The sequence below is a fragment of the Colletotrichum fioriniae genome, assembly GCF_027942845.1.
Source record: "Colletotrichum fioriniae strain IMI 355084 chromosome Unknown scaffold_7, whole genome shotgun sequence".
Lineage (NCBI taxonomy): Eukaryota > Fungi > Ascomycota > Sordariomycetes > Glomerellales > Glomerellaceae > Colletotrichum > Colletotrichum fioriniae.
Genome location: NW_027076843.1, coordinates 1,154,804 through 1,170,012, shown reverse-complemented (window position 1 = coordinate 1,170,012; position 15,209 = coordinate 1,154,804). Strand labels below are relative to the sequence as shown.

At 54.6% G+C, this 15,209-nt stretch overlaps 6 protein-coding genes across 6 annotated transcripts; 2 read left to right on the top strand and 4 right to left on the bottom strand.

Moving 5' to 3' along the window:
• Window positions 1-1,041: 1,041 nt before the first annotated feature.
• N0V96_006489 (uncharacterized protein) lies at window positions 1,042-1,971 on the top strand (the record flags this gene model as incomplete). Its single annotated transcript, XM_053194958.1, has 2 exons — window positions 1,042-1,210; window positions 1,484-1,971. The coding sequence occupies 2 exons, from the start codon at window positions 1,042-1,044 to the stop codon at window positions 1,969-1,971; spliced, it is 657 nt and encodes a 218-aa protein (XP_053047529.1).
• A 527-nt stretch (window positions 1,972-2,498) lies between these two features.
• tfa2 (transcription factor TFIIE beta subunit, TFIIEB, Tfa2) lies at window positions 2,499-3,399 on the bottom strand (the record flags this gene model as incomplete). Its single annotated transcript, XM_065757730.1, is given in 2 exon segments — window positions 2,499-2,837; window positions 2,857-3,399. 2 exon segments carry the CDS (start codon window positions 3,397-3,399, stop codon window positions 2,499-2,501), a joined length of 882 nt encoding a protein of 293 aa, XP_065613647.1.
• A 1,576-nt stretch (window positions 3,400-4,975) lies between these two features.
• N0V96_006487 (uncharacterized protein) lies at window positions 4,976-5,590 on the bottom strand (the record flags this gene model as incomplete). Its single annotated transcript, XM_053194956.1, has 3 exons — window positions 4,976-5,140; window positions 5,229-5,355; window positions 5,475-5,590. 3 exons carry the CDS (start codon window positions 5,588-5,590, stop codon window positions 4,976-4,978), a joined length of 408 nt encoding a protein of 135 aa, XP_053047527.1.
• A 2,825-nt stretch (window positions 5,591-8,415) lies between these two features.
• CAP1 (F-actin-capping protein subunit alpha) lies at window positions 8,416-9,566 on the bottom strand (the record flags this gene model as incomplete). The annotated part of the gene is made up of 5 exons (XM_053194955.1): window positions 8,416-8,758; window positions 8,846-8,983; window positions 9,066-9,324; window positions 9,410-9,428; window positions 9,513-9,566. 5 exons carry the CDS (start codon window positions 9,564-9,566, stop codon window positions 8,416-8,418), a joined length of 813 nt encoding a protein of 270 aa, XP_053047526.1.
• Window positions 9,567-9,984: 418 nt separating this feature from the next.
• On the bottom strand, window positions 9,985-11,253 carry N0V96_006485 (uncharacterized protein; the record flags this gene model as incomplete). The annotated part of the gene is made up of 2 exons (XM_053194954.1): window positions 9,985-10,022; window positions 10,077-11,253. 2 exons carry the CDS (start codon window positions 11,251-11,253, stop codon window positions 9,985-9,987), a joined length of 1,215 nt encoding a protein of 404 aa, XP_053047525.1.
• Window positions 11,254-11,821: 568 nt separating this feature from the next.
• N0V96_006484 (uncharacterized protein) lies at window positions 11,822-14,013 on the top strand (the record flags this gene model as incomplete). The annotated part of the gene is made up of 2 exons (XM_053194953.2): window positions 11,822-12,389; window positions 12,440-14,013. The coding sequence occupies 2 exons, from the start codon at window positions 11,822-11,824 to the stop codon at window positions 14,011-14,013; spliced, it is 2,142 nt and encodes a 713-aa protein (XP_053047524.2).
• Window positions 14,014-15,209: the final 1,196 nt, after the last annotated feature.

Here is a 15,209-nt window from a genome sequence, read left to right as displayed (position 1 = left end):
CGGGAGAGGGCGAGGACGAAGGAAAGGATTATGTATTATTGTTCCCAGTCCTCTTTACTGTTGGCCCGAAGGTGACACATTCGAGAAGGAGAGAACACAAGGAGGGGGGAAAGTGGTCCGTCCTCGCTCTTCTCGCGTTTCTCAGGAGCGCATTTGTTGGTTGATCAATCGTTTAGCCGCGCTGAGCAAGCAACGAGCCCGTTGATTAGTATTCATGTCAACGCATTCGTCCCTCAGACCTTGTGTCTTCAATTTTTTAGGTAGGCAGGCTTGGCAGGGTACTTGGTTCTCCTGCCTCGTTTCCAAGGATTTTTTCCCAACCTAACCCACGCGCCCACCACCATCCATACGCAAACACATGTGCACACACACCATATGCCAATAATGTGGGATTAGACTGGTGGTGCAAAGCCATGAGATGACGGGGACCACGGGCAAACCACCTATTATATATCCCCAAGATCGCCGCAACTTTTGTCAGAAAGTTGGCGCAGATTGTGGAAGGAAACTTTAATACCCACACCTTCTTCTATTCTTTCTCTTTCCCCCCTTTCTCTCCCCTACGAACTGTACCCTTGCTGCCCTTGACGTTCCCGAAGAATTCCAGAAGGGTGCAGCAAGCTCAGTTTAACCCAAACAGAGTTTTTGATACAGGAACTGTCAAGTTCAGCCTTGGATTGACAAACTGGACCGATCCTTTGAGGCTTACACAATTCGCCCTAAATACGCCCTTGGCGGGTGCCGAGAGACCACGACAGACGGCATAAACGACGCCTTGGTCTGTTTCTAATCACTCGTTTACTCATCAGTCTCAAACAGCCAAATGCTTGTATTCTCATAATCGACAGAACCCATCATATTTGTTTCCCCCAAACGGTCTACCATCGTATGGGCCTATCCTTAAGGAACACTACACCGCGCGGCCAACTTCATTCATCTCACCCTTCAGAGTCACAAACACAAACCCTTTGTCAGTATAAGTCAAGACTCGACGACAACAACAAAAACCACGAGGGTCATCATCCATCGGAATAACAAAGAATGACGGTCATCAAAATCGAGGCCGTCACGGACCTGCTATGTCCGTGGTGCTACGTCGGCAAGAGGAACCTCGACCGCGCAATCTCACAATACCGCGCCGTGGACCCGACTACCGAGTTCGAGGTCGCATGGAAGCCGTTCTACCTGAGCCCGGCGTTGAAGAGTACCGGTGTGTTGTAATTTTTAATTTTTTTTCATATCTTTTTACTTCTCCTTTTTCTTGAAATGTAGAACATGTCTTCCGCCTCATGTAAGTTGCTACAGGGGGGAGAAACTCTCACATTTATGCTTCTTAACCCCGTCACTTACACCCCCCAAAAAAACTCGCGACAACCTCATTCCCCATTTCATCCTCTTACAGCAACCACCAACCATACATAATCCCAATATCAAAGACATAAAGAAAACAAGATTTCTCTTACTAACATGACCTTCAAAAAAGGCTACGACAAACGCGAAATGTACACAACCCGCTTCTCCCTAGCAGGCGACCTGCCCACCGCACTATCCCGCATAACCACCGCCTGCTCCCAAACCGGAATCGCCCTCAACGTCACAGGCCGCACCGGCAACTCGCGCCAATCCCACAAACTCCTCCGCCTCGCCCTCGTCTCCCGCGGCCCCCGCGCCCAAGACGCCCTCCTCGAGGCCTTATTCAGAGGCCACTTTGAACTCGGCGCAGACATCTCGGACCGCGCCTACCTCGTCAAGACGGCCGCGGAGGCAGCGGGCTTGAGTGAGTCCGACGTCGAAGCCGCGCTCGACAGCGATCGCGCGGGGGAAGTTGTGGATGAGGAGGTGATGAGCGCGAGGAAGGCCGGGGTCACGGGCGTGCCGACGTTTACGGTGCAAGGGAGGTGGAGGGTTGGTGGGAATCAGGAGCCGGATGTGTTTTTGAGGGTGTTTGAGAGGGTTACGGAGGAGTGTTGATTCTTTGGTGTTTTGTTCTTTTTTGTTCTTTCCCCGTGAGAGGAATTTCCGTTCTCTGAAGCCACGATGAGAGGAATGAGGATGATGAGAGAAGGTGAGAGGGGTTGGCGGCATAATCTGTCTATTGGTTCGGTTCTTGATCTATTCTCACATTGAGTTTTCAGCGATATGGCATTGCGGTGGTAATAACATCATTTCCCGTAGCACAGCGTCAAAGAATGCAGTCATGTTGGATATTCATCATTCTTCTGTCCTTCGTTTTTGGGGGTAACTCTCTTAGTTCTCTACCTCCTGCATAAGAAATGCTTGTTCTTTGTATCGACTGCGGCACAAAAGCTCACTGTGAATCTGCCCATCCGTCTATAAGGGGAAAAGAACTAGACACGAAAAAAGGATAGCAATACCTGTCCCGGGTCTTTTGCCAAATGAACTGTGTCCGTCCGTTCGTCGTCTCTCTCCGCCCTCCTAACCCAAAACGCCGTTTCGAAGATGCATTTCCCTGTATATAAACACTGGGTAGTTCGTGTCTACCGCTTCACCATATGGCTGTAATCCTTGAGCAAATGCTCCATGTGCGTATTGGTCGTCTTGCCGGTACGCCTAACAGCCCGCTTCTTCTGCTGCTTCTTGGAGTCGACCTTTTTGATCGTGCTAGGGTCAGCGCTGGCCGGCTTCTGGCCCACGGAAACAAGCTTCTTGACAATATCGTCGGTAGAGGGGACCTCGACAACGTTCCACATGCGCTTAAACTCGTCGTCGACGTGGTGGTGCAGCGTCGCGTCGTCGAGCCAGATGGCGCGCGGGTGCTGTTCCTTCTTGGTCTTGACAATCAGGATCTTGTGCTCGCGCTCCAACTCCATCAGCGCCTGGTCGCAGTCGGGCCACCCGTCCTTTGAGGTCCTTGACGTTGGTCCCCTCGGCGTCTCGCTTGCTCTGCAGGTGCCGCAGGAGCGTCATCTTGTCCTTGACGCCCGGGATGATGGGGCGGTGGACGTACGTGCCCGTCCGCCACGTCTGCTCCGACATTTTCGGGTCGGGCACCCACTGGATGCGGGGGTGCCGCCGCATGCCCTCCACCAGCTGCTGCTTGTGCTTGTCGGTGCTGCGGGTCTGGCCCAGGTGGTCAAAGATCTCGGTCGCCGTCTTGGGCTCGTCCTTGCCCTTGAGCCACTCCAGCGCATACTGCATCTGCGTAAAGACCTCCTGACCAAAACTAGTGTTCTGAGGCTGCGAGTACACAATTGCGTTGGGGTCGCGCTTCCGCTTGCCCGATGCGGTGGTATCGTTCTTGGATGCCGACGCCATGCTGCTGACGGACGGGGAGGGTGACGGCGGCGCGAGAGACGTGCTCTTGGACTGCAGCTTGCTCGCGGCCGAGGCCAGCGAGCTGCTGAACATCGCCTTCTGCTTTTCGAGAAGGGAAGACATGATGGGCAATAGAGAGGGGTGTTTGATGTCGTAGGGGATGGTCTTTCCGAAGCTCGTGGCTTTCCTTGCGAGCCGTTCGTAGGGGCGTCAGGAAGAGGTACTATCCAAAGCCTGGCGCAAGAAGTTGTTGTAGTCGTGGGCTGATTCACAACGTAACTGGCCGGAAGGTGGTCGATTTAGTGAGGATTTGGCGTATTTCAGCTCAAAAGCTACCACGTCGAGGGCCGCCTTCCCGCAAGGAGATGCTGCCAGAAGAATCCCTCTCAATTTTCCCTCCTTCGTCTCGACCGTATCGAACTCCCTCGTGTCAATCCAGGTCGATCGTCGCTCGCGCTTCGCAGTGTTGTCGTCGTCCTCTCTCTTCCAATCGTCGAGCTATCCCAGCTTCAGCCTCCAAAGTCGCCGACCGTTTCCCCTCGAGTCGATCGCTAATCAGCCTGCGAATATCCGAAATCTTTTGTCGCGATTCGTTTTTACCCCGCAAATCTTCGTCCGCGACGTAAGGTTGGCAGCCGGAGTGGGAGAGAAGAGAAAAAAACGCTGCTTTGTCGATACAATGAAAGGTAATGAATTGCAGAGTGCCTGGCTACCTGCCTGCTGCTGGTCAGTTCAATTCTCCAGGACGGGACGTTCGATAATGTGGCGCACGGACGTGGCTGGTGAATAGGTGGAGACTGGAGAGTGAGGTATCTCAGCCACGGTGCGATCCGGTTGGTTCGGAATATGGAGACGCCCCGATTCCGCTTCTCGAGCATAAAAATTCCGAGCTGATGGGTTCCAGCACACTGAGTCTCCGAGATTGACAGTATGAGTGAGCGAGGGGCCTGAAAGCGGGTCATGATTTGCACGAGCCACGCTTGCTCATGGATACATCAGGTTGAAGCAAGATTGGTAGCAGCCTTGGGGGAAGCGGAGGTCGCTTTCTCAAGACGAGTTGTAGATGCAGGCATGCGGCAAGTCGTGAAAATGCAGCACACCAACTCTCACTCTCCTCGCGTAAAAGACTACCTTGACTGCAATTTCACTTGCCGTACCAAGAGCTCCATGTATTGATCTTACTGGTGAGCGGCCTGTTCAATCATCAGAGAACGCAATGGTTTGAATGGTTGCGTTACCATGTACCTTGCGTAACGACGCCCACTACCCCATATATCTAGTACAGAATCTCCAACAAACAATCATGACCAGAACGTATATTCTATTAAAAGCATATCTTCTCCCGGCAGGTTCGGCTCGGTCGTTGCTCGACCAGCCAGATCCTCTGCCGCTGAATAAAAGCTCCCCTATAACCCGTCTGCGCCAGCTCGTAACACATCCATAGGACCTCAAGGTGACACAAAGGCTCTCGAAAGACCTTGGCGCCCCCCTTTCTCTCGCTCTTCAAACCCAAGTTTCCGCCTGCTGAAGACAATGACCGGAGCCCCCCACCTTCATCGTCGTGGCGGCGGCGGGCGCACCCTCGTTCCACCTTTTCGGGGAGCGGCGGCGACGATCTTGGGGGAAGCCCCTTAACCCTCTCAGCACTTTCCGCTTTGCTGTAAAAAGAAGTCCAGACCGTAGCAATGCAGCTTGCGTCTTATGCGGACTGCTGCTGTTGCTGCTGCTGGTAGTTGTAGGCGACGTATGCGAGGACGCCGCCGACGAGGAGAACGGCGTACAGGCCGATGCCGAAACCGGGGCTCTCGGTGCTGGAAGCTGAGCTGCTGGCAGCGACCTGCTTCTTGGGGGCAGGGTCGCCGGGCTGTGGAAAAGGGGAAAGGTCAGCACAATTGCTCTGTAGCTTATGCGCGCGCGATCGCGGCAGAGGAGAAATCGTTGTTCAAACTCACCTGGCGCTTCAGGTCGCCGAGGTACAATTGGTCCAGGGTCTCGCGGGCCTCGTCGCTGTGTCCGACATCCTCGAAAGCCTCGGTGGCATCCTGACCACCGACGTCAAGAAGAACCTCCTCGCCACCGCTGTCAAAGGAAAAAGAGGTCAGTTGGAGGAACTCGCCAGAGAGAGATTGAGGTCCGAAAGAGGGGGACACTGGCGCAAGAGTGGCGGAAGGCAAGAGCAGGCCTAGCGAGTTACTTACGGGTGCTCATCGACGAACTTGGTGCAGTCGTAGATCTTGTCGTGGATCACCATGTAGATGTCCTTCTTGGTGTTGTGCTCAGCAACATCCTGGTAGGTGAGTTCGACAGCGCCCATTGTGTCTGATTTGTGTGTAGAGAGACCGCAAAGGATTGTTGTTGGTAAACGTGGCTCCTATTTTTTTTCCTTCCTTGTTTATCGGAGGGGTGGGAAGTTTGTTGAGGGTCCTTGCTGATTTGGCTAGGATTCGGTGTGAAGAATGCGAGTCGGTTTGCGCAACACAAGGCGGATGGAAAGAATCACAGGCGGAAAAGTTTGGCTTTGGAGATGAGATTAGGTGAGAGGAAGGGGGGTTTTTTTTTTTAGTGCAGGAGGAAGTAAGGAAAAAGGAATCGGACGAGAAGGAGGTCCCTCGGATGTTGTTGAGCCCGTTCACACTGCTTTATCGCGGGACCCCGTTAAAAATCGGGGGGAGAGCGCAGCACTTTGCGGACTGGGACTGACAGCTGATGGAAGCTTCCGCTGGGACCAAGCGGTCACTTCGCAGTAAGGTATGGGCTGTGGACACCTCACAATAGCGCTGGGCTTGGGGGGAAAGAGGGTACCAGCAGTCCGCCCAGGGGTGGACAATTCCTCGAGCCAATAGGAGAAGAAGAAATTAGTGCACAGTTGCCGTGATTCGCTGGACTAAGTGTGGGCTGGGAATACTTGAGAGAGGTACCACAGTAAAGTAGGCGGCAGCACAGGGAAGAAGGTGCGATTTGAAAGGGGGGAGCCAATTTAGCTGGGCGGAACTTGGTACCTTGTAGAGTCAGAACACTGCCTTAGACAAGTATGACCGGTAGGTACGTGACAATGGAAAGAACCCGACTACTTCCACAAGTTCCATGGCCTTCTTGCTTAGACCAGAGAGGAGAAGCTCGCCGGCCTCCTTCTCGGCATCGCACTCGGGTAATTGAACCCCAGCCAGACTGACTGACATTTGACACCCTTCCAAGGCTGCCACCGTTTGATGCATAGCACACCTTGATCACCTACCCCAATACCTTAGGTTGGATTTCAGACCAAGGTATTCGTATACTTCAGTCTTACTCACCTGTAACACCCGTGTCGATTTGCCATAGCCATCAACCGGAACCTAGGACCTAGGTAAAACTGCCCTTCCTGGACAGCCACGTCTTCCTTCACTTCACCCCGCTCATTGATACTCCCAAAGCGAAATGTCGAGTCAGGGCTGCCGCTGCAAAACTTAAACACTCGCCGCTTAGTACCGGGGGTAGTCTTGCATCTCTTTACCGCCCCCAGCTTCCGCGGTTGATCAACACTTTGAAAGAGAGAGAGAGAGCACGTTGCTAGCTCGTTTCGAAACGCATGGCCCCCTCCAATGCTCCAACGGGGCGGAATCACATCGGTGTCCGCTACCGAAGCGGTTCTATTATTTTAAACTATCCTTCTATTTGGTACGGCTTGTATTACAGGAATCTTGAAGGAAACCGACTGCAACGTCCCCCCCAAGCATGAGCAAGCACACCGAGTGTCTGTACTCTTACACTACACATGGGTCTGGTCCGTCCGGCACGGTCTCTCGTCTCCGGGGTCGAAGTCCCCAGTTATTCGTGTTCGTAAACTCGCATTGCCAATCGCTGCTGCTTCCCAGGCCTTCTCGTGGTTCACCAGCAGCCCGACTGCAACACCAAGTCCCGCAAATGCCCACACGTACCGCTGCAAGGTCATTGTCCCAAATCCCGCTTTCACGGGGATACATACCGTTTCCCACCCTTGCCATCTGCGCCGTGCCCTCCCCTCGTCGTCAATCGACTCAATCCTGACGCTATCGTTCCGTCGGATCTTGCCTTATCTCGCCGTTCCGCGGGGTTTCCTGGGCTGGACTGAATTAGCCTGGCTACCGGGCTTGCAGTCTAGACTGGACCAGCTGGGCACACACACACGTACGGGATACACCACTACACTGCATATCTGTACCTCGCATCTGTAGCATCGCAAATAAAGGGCCGCTCACACGCACGCATGCACACTTCGGACGGACTCATCACTGACCATTAAAAGATTCCGGATCCCACGGAGCATACGGGAAGTCCAATTCCTCCAACGGAACATTACCCCAGCTATCATAAACTCACGGAATACATAAGAGAAAGGTCAGCATCAGCTTTCCTTAATTCCCCGGTCGACAAGTTTTCCTGTAGTATGGAACATATCGAATGGCCAATTCCGCCGTACGGATATTTCGCCCAATCCCGCAACCCACGTTCGGGAAATTCGGGATGATGCCGAGGCAGTCCCGGGCGGTCTCCGGTCTCCGGTCTCCGGTATCGTCATTTCCCTTGACTCTCCCTCACAGGCTCCCACTTGTGACTTGGTATGAGCCCAAAAGGCGGGGAACGCGCGGGGTAAAAAAGATTGAGATCCGGGCCTCAGCTCTTGACTTTTTCTTAGATAATCGGCTGCGATAGCTCTTTTTTGGGCGGTCGTGAAGATGTCATCGCGATATGTTACCCGATTAGGTAATTCCCGCCGGTTTTGATTGACAAAGCGTCTACCGACCATTTCTTCTCTAATTTTCAGGCAATTACTGCAATGGAAAAGCTGATGGCCCGAAAGCTGAAGGGGTAGTTCAGCTACATTGCTTATCTGCTAGATATCCTCGAGTCTCTCTTTTGAAGTAAGACGTGACTTTCGCAGTCTATTCTTATGCACACCCTTCCCCAGAATCACACGCGGGAATGAAGCACATGTCCTTACCAAGGTACTTGCACTGGAAACTCTCCTGACAGCAAAGTGATGTGTTGATGAAGAAAGCTTTTTAAACCATTCCTAGCTTTGGCATGCTGAATGCACCAGTCGAGCAAACACTCTATATGTAGCCCTTAACAATCAAAGACTCTCTCTCTTTCTCTGTTCTTCTCCCCCACGTCATCCCTCTATTTCCGGCCACCGCCAATATCCTGGCCCAGCCTGTACGAGGTAATCTTGTCCCACTCAATCTTCTGCCTCGTCACGGGCAGCTGTCGTCGCAGGCCCTTGAACGCGCCCTCGCTCAGGCTCGTGAACCCCCTGTTGAGCTCCTCCTGGTACTTCTTCTCCGACGCCGCAATCTCCTTGACGATGCCCGCGCCCGTGCCCGACGAGACGGACGCTTGGCTGGGCCGGCTCGTGAGCAGCCGGACGTTGCCGTCTTCGTAGTAGTGCACGTCGACCTTGACGGAGCCCTCGAGGGCCTCGGAGGAGGGGTCAAAGATGTAGACGGATCGCCAGCGGCCGTTCCTGTTTTGCGCGCACCCTTGTGTTAGTGCATGTATCCACGGCGGTAGGAAAGGCCTAGGGGAAGAGCTCTATAGGGGTAGCACGTACCAGAAGTTGTTGGGAGAGTACTTGTTCGAGACAATTATGACTGCCACCTTGGAATCGTTCTCGGTCGGGTAGACGCCGTAGGCTGCGTTGGGGAAGTGTTCCTGGACGTAGGGGCCGAGGCTCTTCAACGTCGACTTGCTGTTTTGCGTAGTTCTCTCTCAGCATCACTGCCCCCATCTCGTCCCGTGTGTGTCAGATTCCCGTCAGGGAAAAAACCTACATCAAGTCCGAGTTGGCACTTTCCAAAACGTAGCTCTGCACGTTGCTCGCCTTCTGTGTGGTGTGGTCAAAGGAGAAGCTCGTGGAGCTCTCCACGTCAAAGTACTGGCCGTCGCCGAGCGAGCTGTGGGCGCTGACAATGACCTGCTGGCTCCCGCCCGGCAGCTTCACCGTGACGAACTGCTCCTCGTTGTACTTTTCAAACGCCGGCTCGAGGCTGGAGACGATCTCAGGGTCGGATACGGTGAGAGACTTGATATCTTGGCGACGGGGTTAGCAATTCGTTCGGAGCTATCGGCCCATTCGTCTTCGTGGCAGGGTCGGGGTTAGGCAAGCGCGTTTTACCTGCAATAACATCTGCGAGCTTCAATCGACGTCAGCCTGGGGTGTGGTTCGCGACGTCATGCGCGTGGTAAGGGGATGGAGCTGGAGGTGGCTGGGAAGGTACCTCGCCTGGGGGAGCGCCCTCCACAAAGGAGGACACGGTCTCGACTTGGGACATTGTGAGGCTGTGATCTGGTACGGCGAATTAAATTCTGAACGCGAAGTCGATCGTTGAGTCGGTGACGATTGCGGCTGGACGGAGTAAATGGAGAGCTGTCTGCCTCTCTCGAACGTTGAAACGTAATGCGGGGCAATTGGAGGCGGGACATGGGGAGGGGCGGATTGGCTGAGAAAGGGGGTTAATTGTTAGCGCGAGACCTCCACTTGAGCTGAAGGAAGTGGGCTCATGATGTACTTTCTCATCACGAAGCGAATATGTCGATGGATTCGCTGCCACTTGTATCTAATTCATTTCTAATGCTAGCAGAACATTGCTTGTGAAGTTGGATGGCATATCATTAATAAGGGTATGTGCTATGTTTTGGATTTTCTTCTTTTTTTTTCTTTCTCCATCACTCCTGGTCCCTCACCACGTCTCAATAGTCCAGAACCCGCTTAATATTGTCATAAACCCCTAAGACACGTTAGAAATCGTTGCAGCATATCATGGGGAGGAGGCAACACTTACTTGCAACATCAGGAATGTTGAACTTCTCATAAAGCAACGGAGTGTGGATGCTCCATCCAGCAACCCTCGCGACCGGCGCCTCCAGCCTCAAAAAGGTATCAGGATCCTCCTGGATCGTGGCAGCAACCTCAGCACCGATACCAGCATTCACCATCGCCTCGTGCACCACGATGCAGTGGCCCGTCTTGCGCACGCTCTGGAACACCGTCTCCTTATCCCAGGGGTACAGCGTCCTGAGATCGATGAGCTCGACAGAAATGCCCAGCTCCTCCTCGGCCTTCTGTATGGCCGACATGCACGTATACAGCGGCTGTCCGTACGAGATAATCGTCACGTCCTTGCCCTCCTTCAGGACCTCGGCCTTGGACAACGGCAGCGTGTACGCCCCCGCGGGCACCTGCTCGACGGCCGCGCGGTAGAGTATCTTGGGCTCCATGAAGATGCACGGGTCATTGCTGCGTATGGCCGCCAACAACAGACCCTTGGCCTGCAGAGGTGACCGTGGCATGATCACCCGCAGACCGGGGATGTGCGTGAACAAGCTCTCAGGCGACTGGGAGTGATAGAGAGCGCCGTGGCCGACGCCGCCGCAGGGCATCCGTACCGTCAAACCACCGACGCTCCGGCCGCAGGCGCCGTCTCTGTACCGGTACTTGGCCGCCTCGTTGACGAGCTGGTCAAAGGCCGGATAAATGTAGTCGGCGAACTGTATCTCCGCAACGGGTCGCATACCCTCCGCGGCGGCGCCAATGGCGAAACCCATAATGCCCTGTTCCGTCAATGGCGTGTTGAAGATGCGGTCGGCACCGTACGTCTCTGCCAGCTTCATCGTGCACCGAAAGACGCCGCCAAAGGCAACGTCCTCGCCAAAGACCATGACGGAGTCATCCTCAGCCAGGGCGATGGAGAGGGCGTCGTTGATGGCTTGGAACAGGTTCATCTTTTTTGTCGTGCCATCGCGCACCTCCGCCGGTAATTCGGCCGTGCCGAGGGCAGTTTGGGAAGAGTGCGCGAGGAGTGATGTTGTCGCGTAGTCCACTGGGATGTTGAGCTTCGCATTGGGCGGGTGTGTCGAGTAGAGCCGGGGGCCCGCAACAAGGGGTGACAGCAGCTGTGACGATACCGACGGCGCCAGCGCTCGCCGCAGTGGACGTAATGAAATTGACGACGACCTCATTGTGAATGGTACAGAGAGAGATAGGAACCCCAAAGAACCCTTTTTGAGAAGCCAATGCCTTGTGCTTCGTGTGCGTTCTATCCGTAGAGATGAAGGGAATTAAGAGACGGGAGCCGGCTCAGACGAGGTAGGCCCTCGTTGCTAACCCGAAGGATGGCGGGTGATGTAAGTCAAGCTTCGGCTTGCGACGGCGTTCGCGGGGTTGAAGCGGCTCCTGTCAGCCACAGACCCCTGCAGCCACTTAACGCCCTGATAAGGAGGTACTGGGGATGCTGGGGTCACTGGAGGCCAGAGCTCAGGTCGATTGTTGCCCTGCCAACAGCCGATGCGCCAAAGCACCTCCAAAAACAAGGCAGGTGCAATTGGAATACGACATCTTGGTACCTTGGCACCAAGCGAGGGCCAACGAGTACTTCGTACACGACGCATACGTATTTCCCGCAAAACCAGACCTTTTTATCATTTTACCTAACCGCCAGGAATGTCATTCGAGTCGCAAACATTCCTGTGCAACGGCGACTAGGTCACTTTCATCCAACGACGACGACATTTTGCGACAAAACAGAAGATGGCGCCCGGTGAATCTTCGAGACCGTCGTCGCATCGACCACGAGACTCATCGGGCAGGAAACACCACAACAAGAAACGACGATCGCGCGCAGAGGGATCGAGACGACCGGCCACAGACTCGGGCGAAAGCAGGGACGAGAGGAGGTCGCAAACGCTGTCTGTGGATGCGTTGGCGAAGCTGAACCAGGATAACGTCAAGAGGCAAAAGAGAAGGGAAAAGAAAGAAAGAGGTGCGGGTGCTGGCAGACCATCGAGGGACGCAGATGCAGACGCAGACGCAGAGCGGCGGGAAAGACGGAGGGCACGACGCGAAGCAGCCTACAGAGATGCGCCTACAGAACGACCAAAGCGGGTGCGGCGAGAGGTGGATACGGAGGCAGTCTACGAAAAACCCAGGAGGGAACATAAGAACAAAAAGAAACGGGTGGTCAGCGGCGCAATTATGGAGGAGGGACGGTCAAGGGGCCACTTGAGAGGCGGGGGATGGAACAGCTCTGACCACAGCTTCGAGAAGGAGTATCTCATGGAGGACCCTCCAAAACCCGTCAAGAAGCGGAAGAAGCTTTGTAAGTTGCTTTGAGTCGGGAGCTGGAGACGTTGGCTAACCACCCATTAGGGATATGTCTCAGTGTCTCATTAGTGCTTCTCATCATCATCATTGTAGTAGCGGTGGTGGTCAGCAAGAACAACAACAAGAGCAGTAACACGAAAACGACCCTCGACGACGGGAATAAGGACAGCGTCCCGATGAAGTGGCGTGGTACCTATCTCGACCCGTGGTCATGGGACGACACAACCGACTTCAACGTCACCTTCACCGATCAAATGGTCGGTGATCTGCCCGTCATGGGCCTCTACACCGACTGGGACGACTCGAAAAAGGCAAACGATAAGGTGCCGGCGCTCAAAGACGCATGGGGCTCGTACGGCTCGCGGCCCGCCCGCGGCGTCAACGTCGGCGGCTGGCTGAACCTCGAGCCCTTCATCACCCCGTCGCTCTTCAACTACGACTCTAGGCTCGGCATCATTGACGAGTACACGCTCTGCAAGCACCTCGGCACGAAGCAGACGGCCGAGGTCCTCGAGAAGCATTACTCGACTTTCGTCACCGAGTCCACCTTCAAGGAGATCGCCGACGCCGGCCTTGACCACGTCCGCATCCCATTCAACTACTGGGCCGTCGAGGTCTACGACGGCGACCCCTACCTCTTCCGCACCTCGTGGCGCTACCTCCTCCGCGGCATCGAGTGGGCTCGCAAGTACGGCCTCCGTGTCAACCTCGATGTCCACGGCCTGCCCGGAAGCCAAAACGGCTGGAACCACTCGGGCCGCCAGGGTGCCATCGGCTGGCTGAACGGCACCGACGGCGCGACCAACGCCCAGCGCAGTCTCGACATGCACGACCGCCTGTCCAAGTTCTTCGCCCAGGACCGATACAAAAACATCATTGCCTTTTACGGCCTCGCCAATGAGCCGCGCAACGTGGATCTCAACAACGCCGACGTGGTCTCGTGGACCGCGCAGGCCTACAAGCTCGTCAAGAGCAATGGCATCGGCGGCGTCGTGGTCTTCGGAGACGGCTTCATGGGCTTGGCCAACTGGCAGGGCAAATTGACGGGCTACAGCGACCTCGCGCTCGACGTGCATCAGTACGTCATTTTCAACACCGATCAAATCGTTTACACGCACAAGAAGAAGGTCGAGTACGCCTGCAGCGGGTGGACGGAGCAGACGGAGCAGTCCATGGATACCTCCACGGGCTACGGCCCGACGCTCTTCGCCGAGTGGTCCCAAGCCGACACGGACTGCGCCAAGCACCTGACCAACGTCGGCTGGGGCAACCGGTGGACGGGCACCTATAACACGGGCAACGCGACGACGTCGATCCTCGAGCCGCGGTGCCCGACCGAGGACTCCAAGTGCGACTGCGACACGGCCAATGGCGACGCGGGCGGCTTCAGCAGCGACTACAAGAAGTTCTTGCAAATGTTCGCCGAGGCGCAGATGCACTCGTTCGAAAAGGGGTGGGGGTGGTGGTACTGGACGTGGGACACGGAGAGCGCGCCGCTGTGGAGTTACAAAAAGGGCCTCGCGGCCGGGATCCTGCCGGCCAAGGCGTACGATCGGGACTTTGACTGCTCCGGGACCGTGCCGGACTTTGGGAGCCTGGCAGAGACCTACCGGATGTGAGGAAGAGAAGAGATGGGAACAGGAAATTGGACACGGGTTCGGAAATTCCGTACCGGAGGTCCGGAGGTGAGGTGCTTTGTGAGTGGGCCTGGTCGTGCGGCTCTGTCGACGACGTGCGTTGTGTTGTCCGACGACATGCGTACCGGAAGGTTATATATGTGTGCTATTTTGCATGCAATGGGCGTTTTGTGTTTTGTATTTTTTTTTTTTTTCATCCTTATTGATTTTCTTGTCATTTATCCCCTATTTTTGGAGGTCAAGGGTTTAGCAACTGCATTTTGAAATCCAACGAAAGCGAGAAACATCAGTATACTAGACAGAGTAGCGGGCTCATCATGATGACGATCATGTAAGTAAATAGAGGTACGAAGGAAAAGATGGAAAGGGTGCTCATGTATGATAATAACGCTTATGGAGACTGCACATGATTTCAACTCCATCAAAGTAGATAGATAGAGGAAGAGAGAATGGAGGAAATGATGAAGGAATCACGAATTGTCGAGGAATACCTGTCCCTACCTACCTCGCGCTTGTGAGCTTGAATATTGTAAATCACAAACAATCAGTAGTGAATATCTTGGATTACCAATCCTCATCGTAACTCCGTGGAATACTCAGCCTAAAGGATTTCCACGCCTCAAACCACAAATCAAAACACGTGGTTTGCCTTACTGTGTACAGATGATCAAATCCATCAGAGCTAAACCACACCCAAAGGCCCCGATCGGCGAACCGGCGCCGCGGGGGAGAAAGGCCCAAATATTGAAAGTGTCTGTCTGTGTGGCAAGCTGTCAGAAAAATTGGCAATGCGCACAGACACTGGACAAGAGACCAAGATAACGGTCTCGCCCGGCGCCGGGAAAAGCTGCCGACAATTGAACGTGACTGACAACCCTCTCGCGGCTTCGGCCCTCTACGAAAGAAGCGAGAGTGACAATCCAGTGTTTTCTTTTTTGCTGGGCCTACAAGATGCGAAAGCGGGGATCGACCACCCAAAGAGCCCACATGCCGGGCAGTCTGAACTCTGAACCCATCACGTCAGATCTCAAGAGGGATAGAGTCGGAAGCTAGCCAAAGTATGATAGATGGGGGAGGACCACCAAGCTTGTCGCGGATTCGCACGTCCTCCGTGAGTCTGTAATCTGTGAACCATTCCATCGGGCCGCGTCTAACAGCCGTGAGTGGAATTCCGCCAA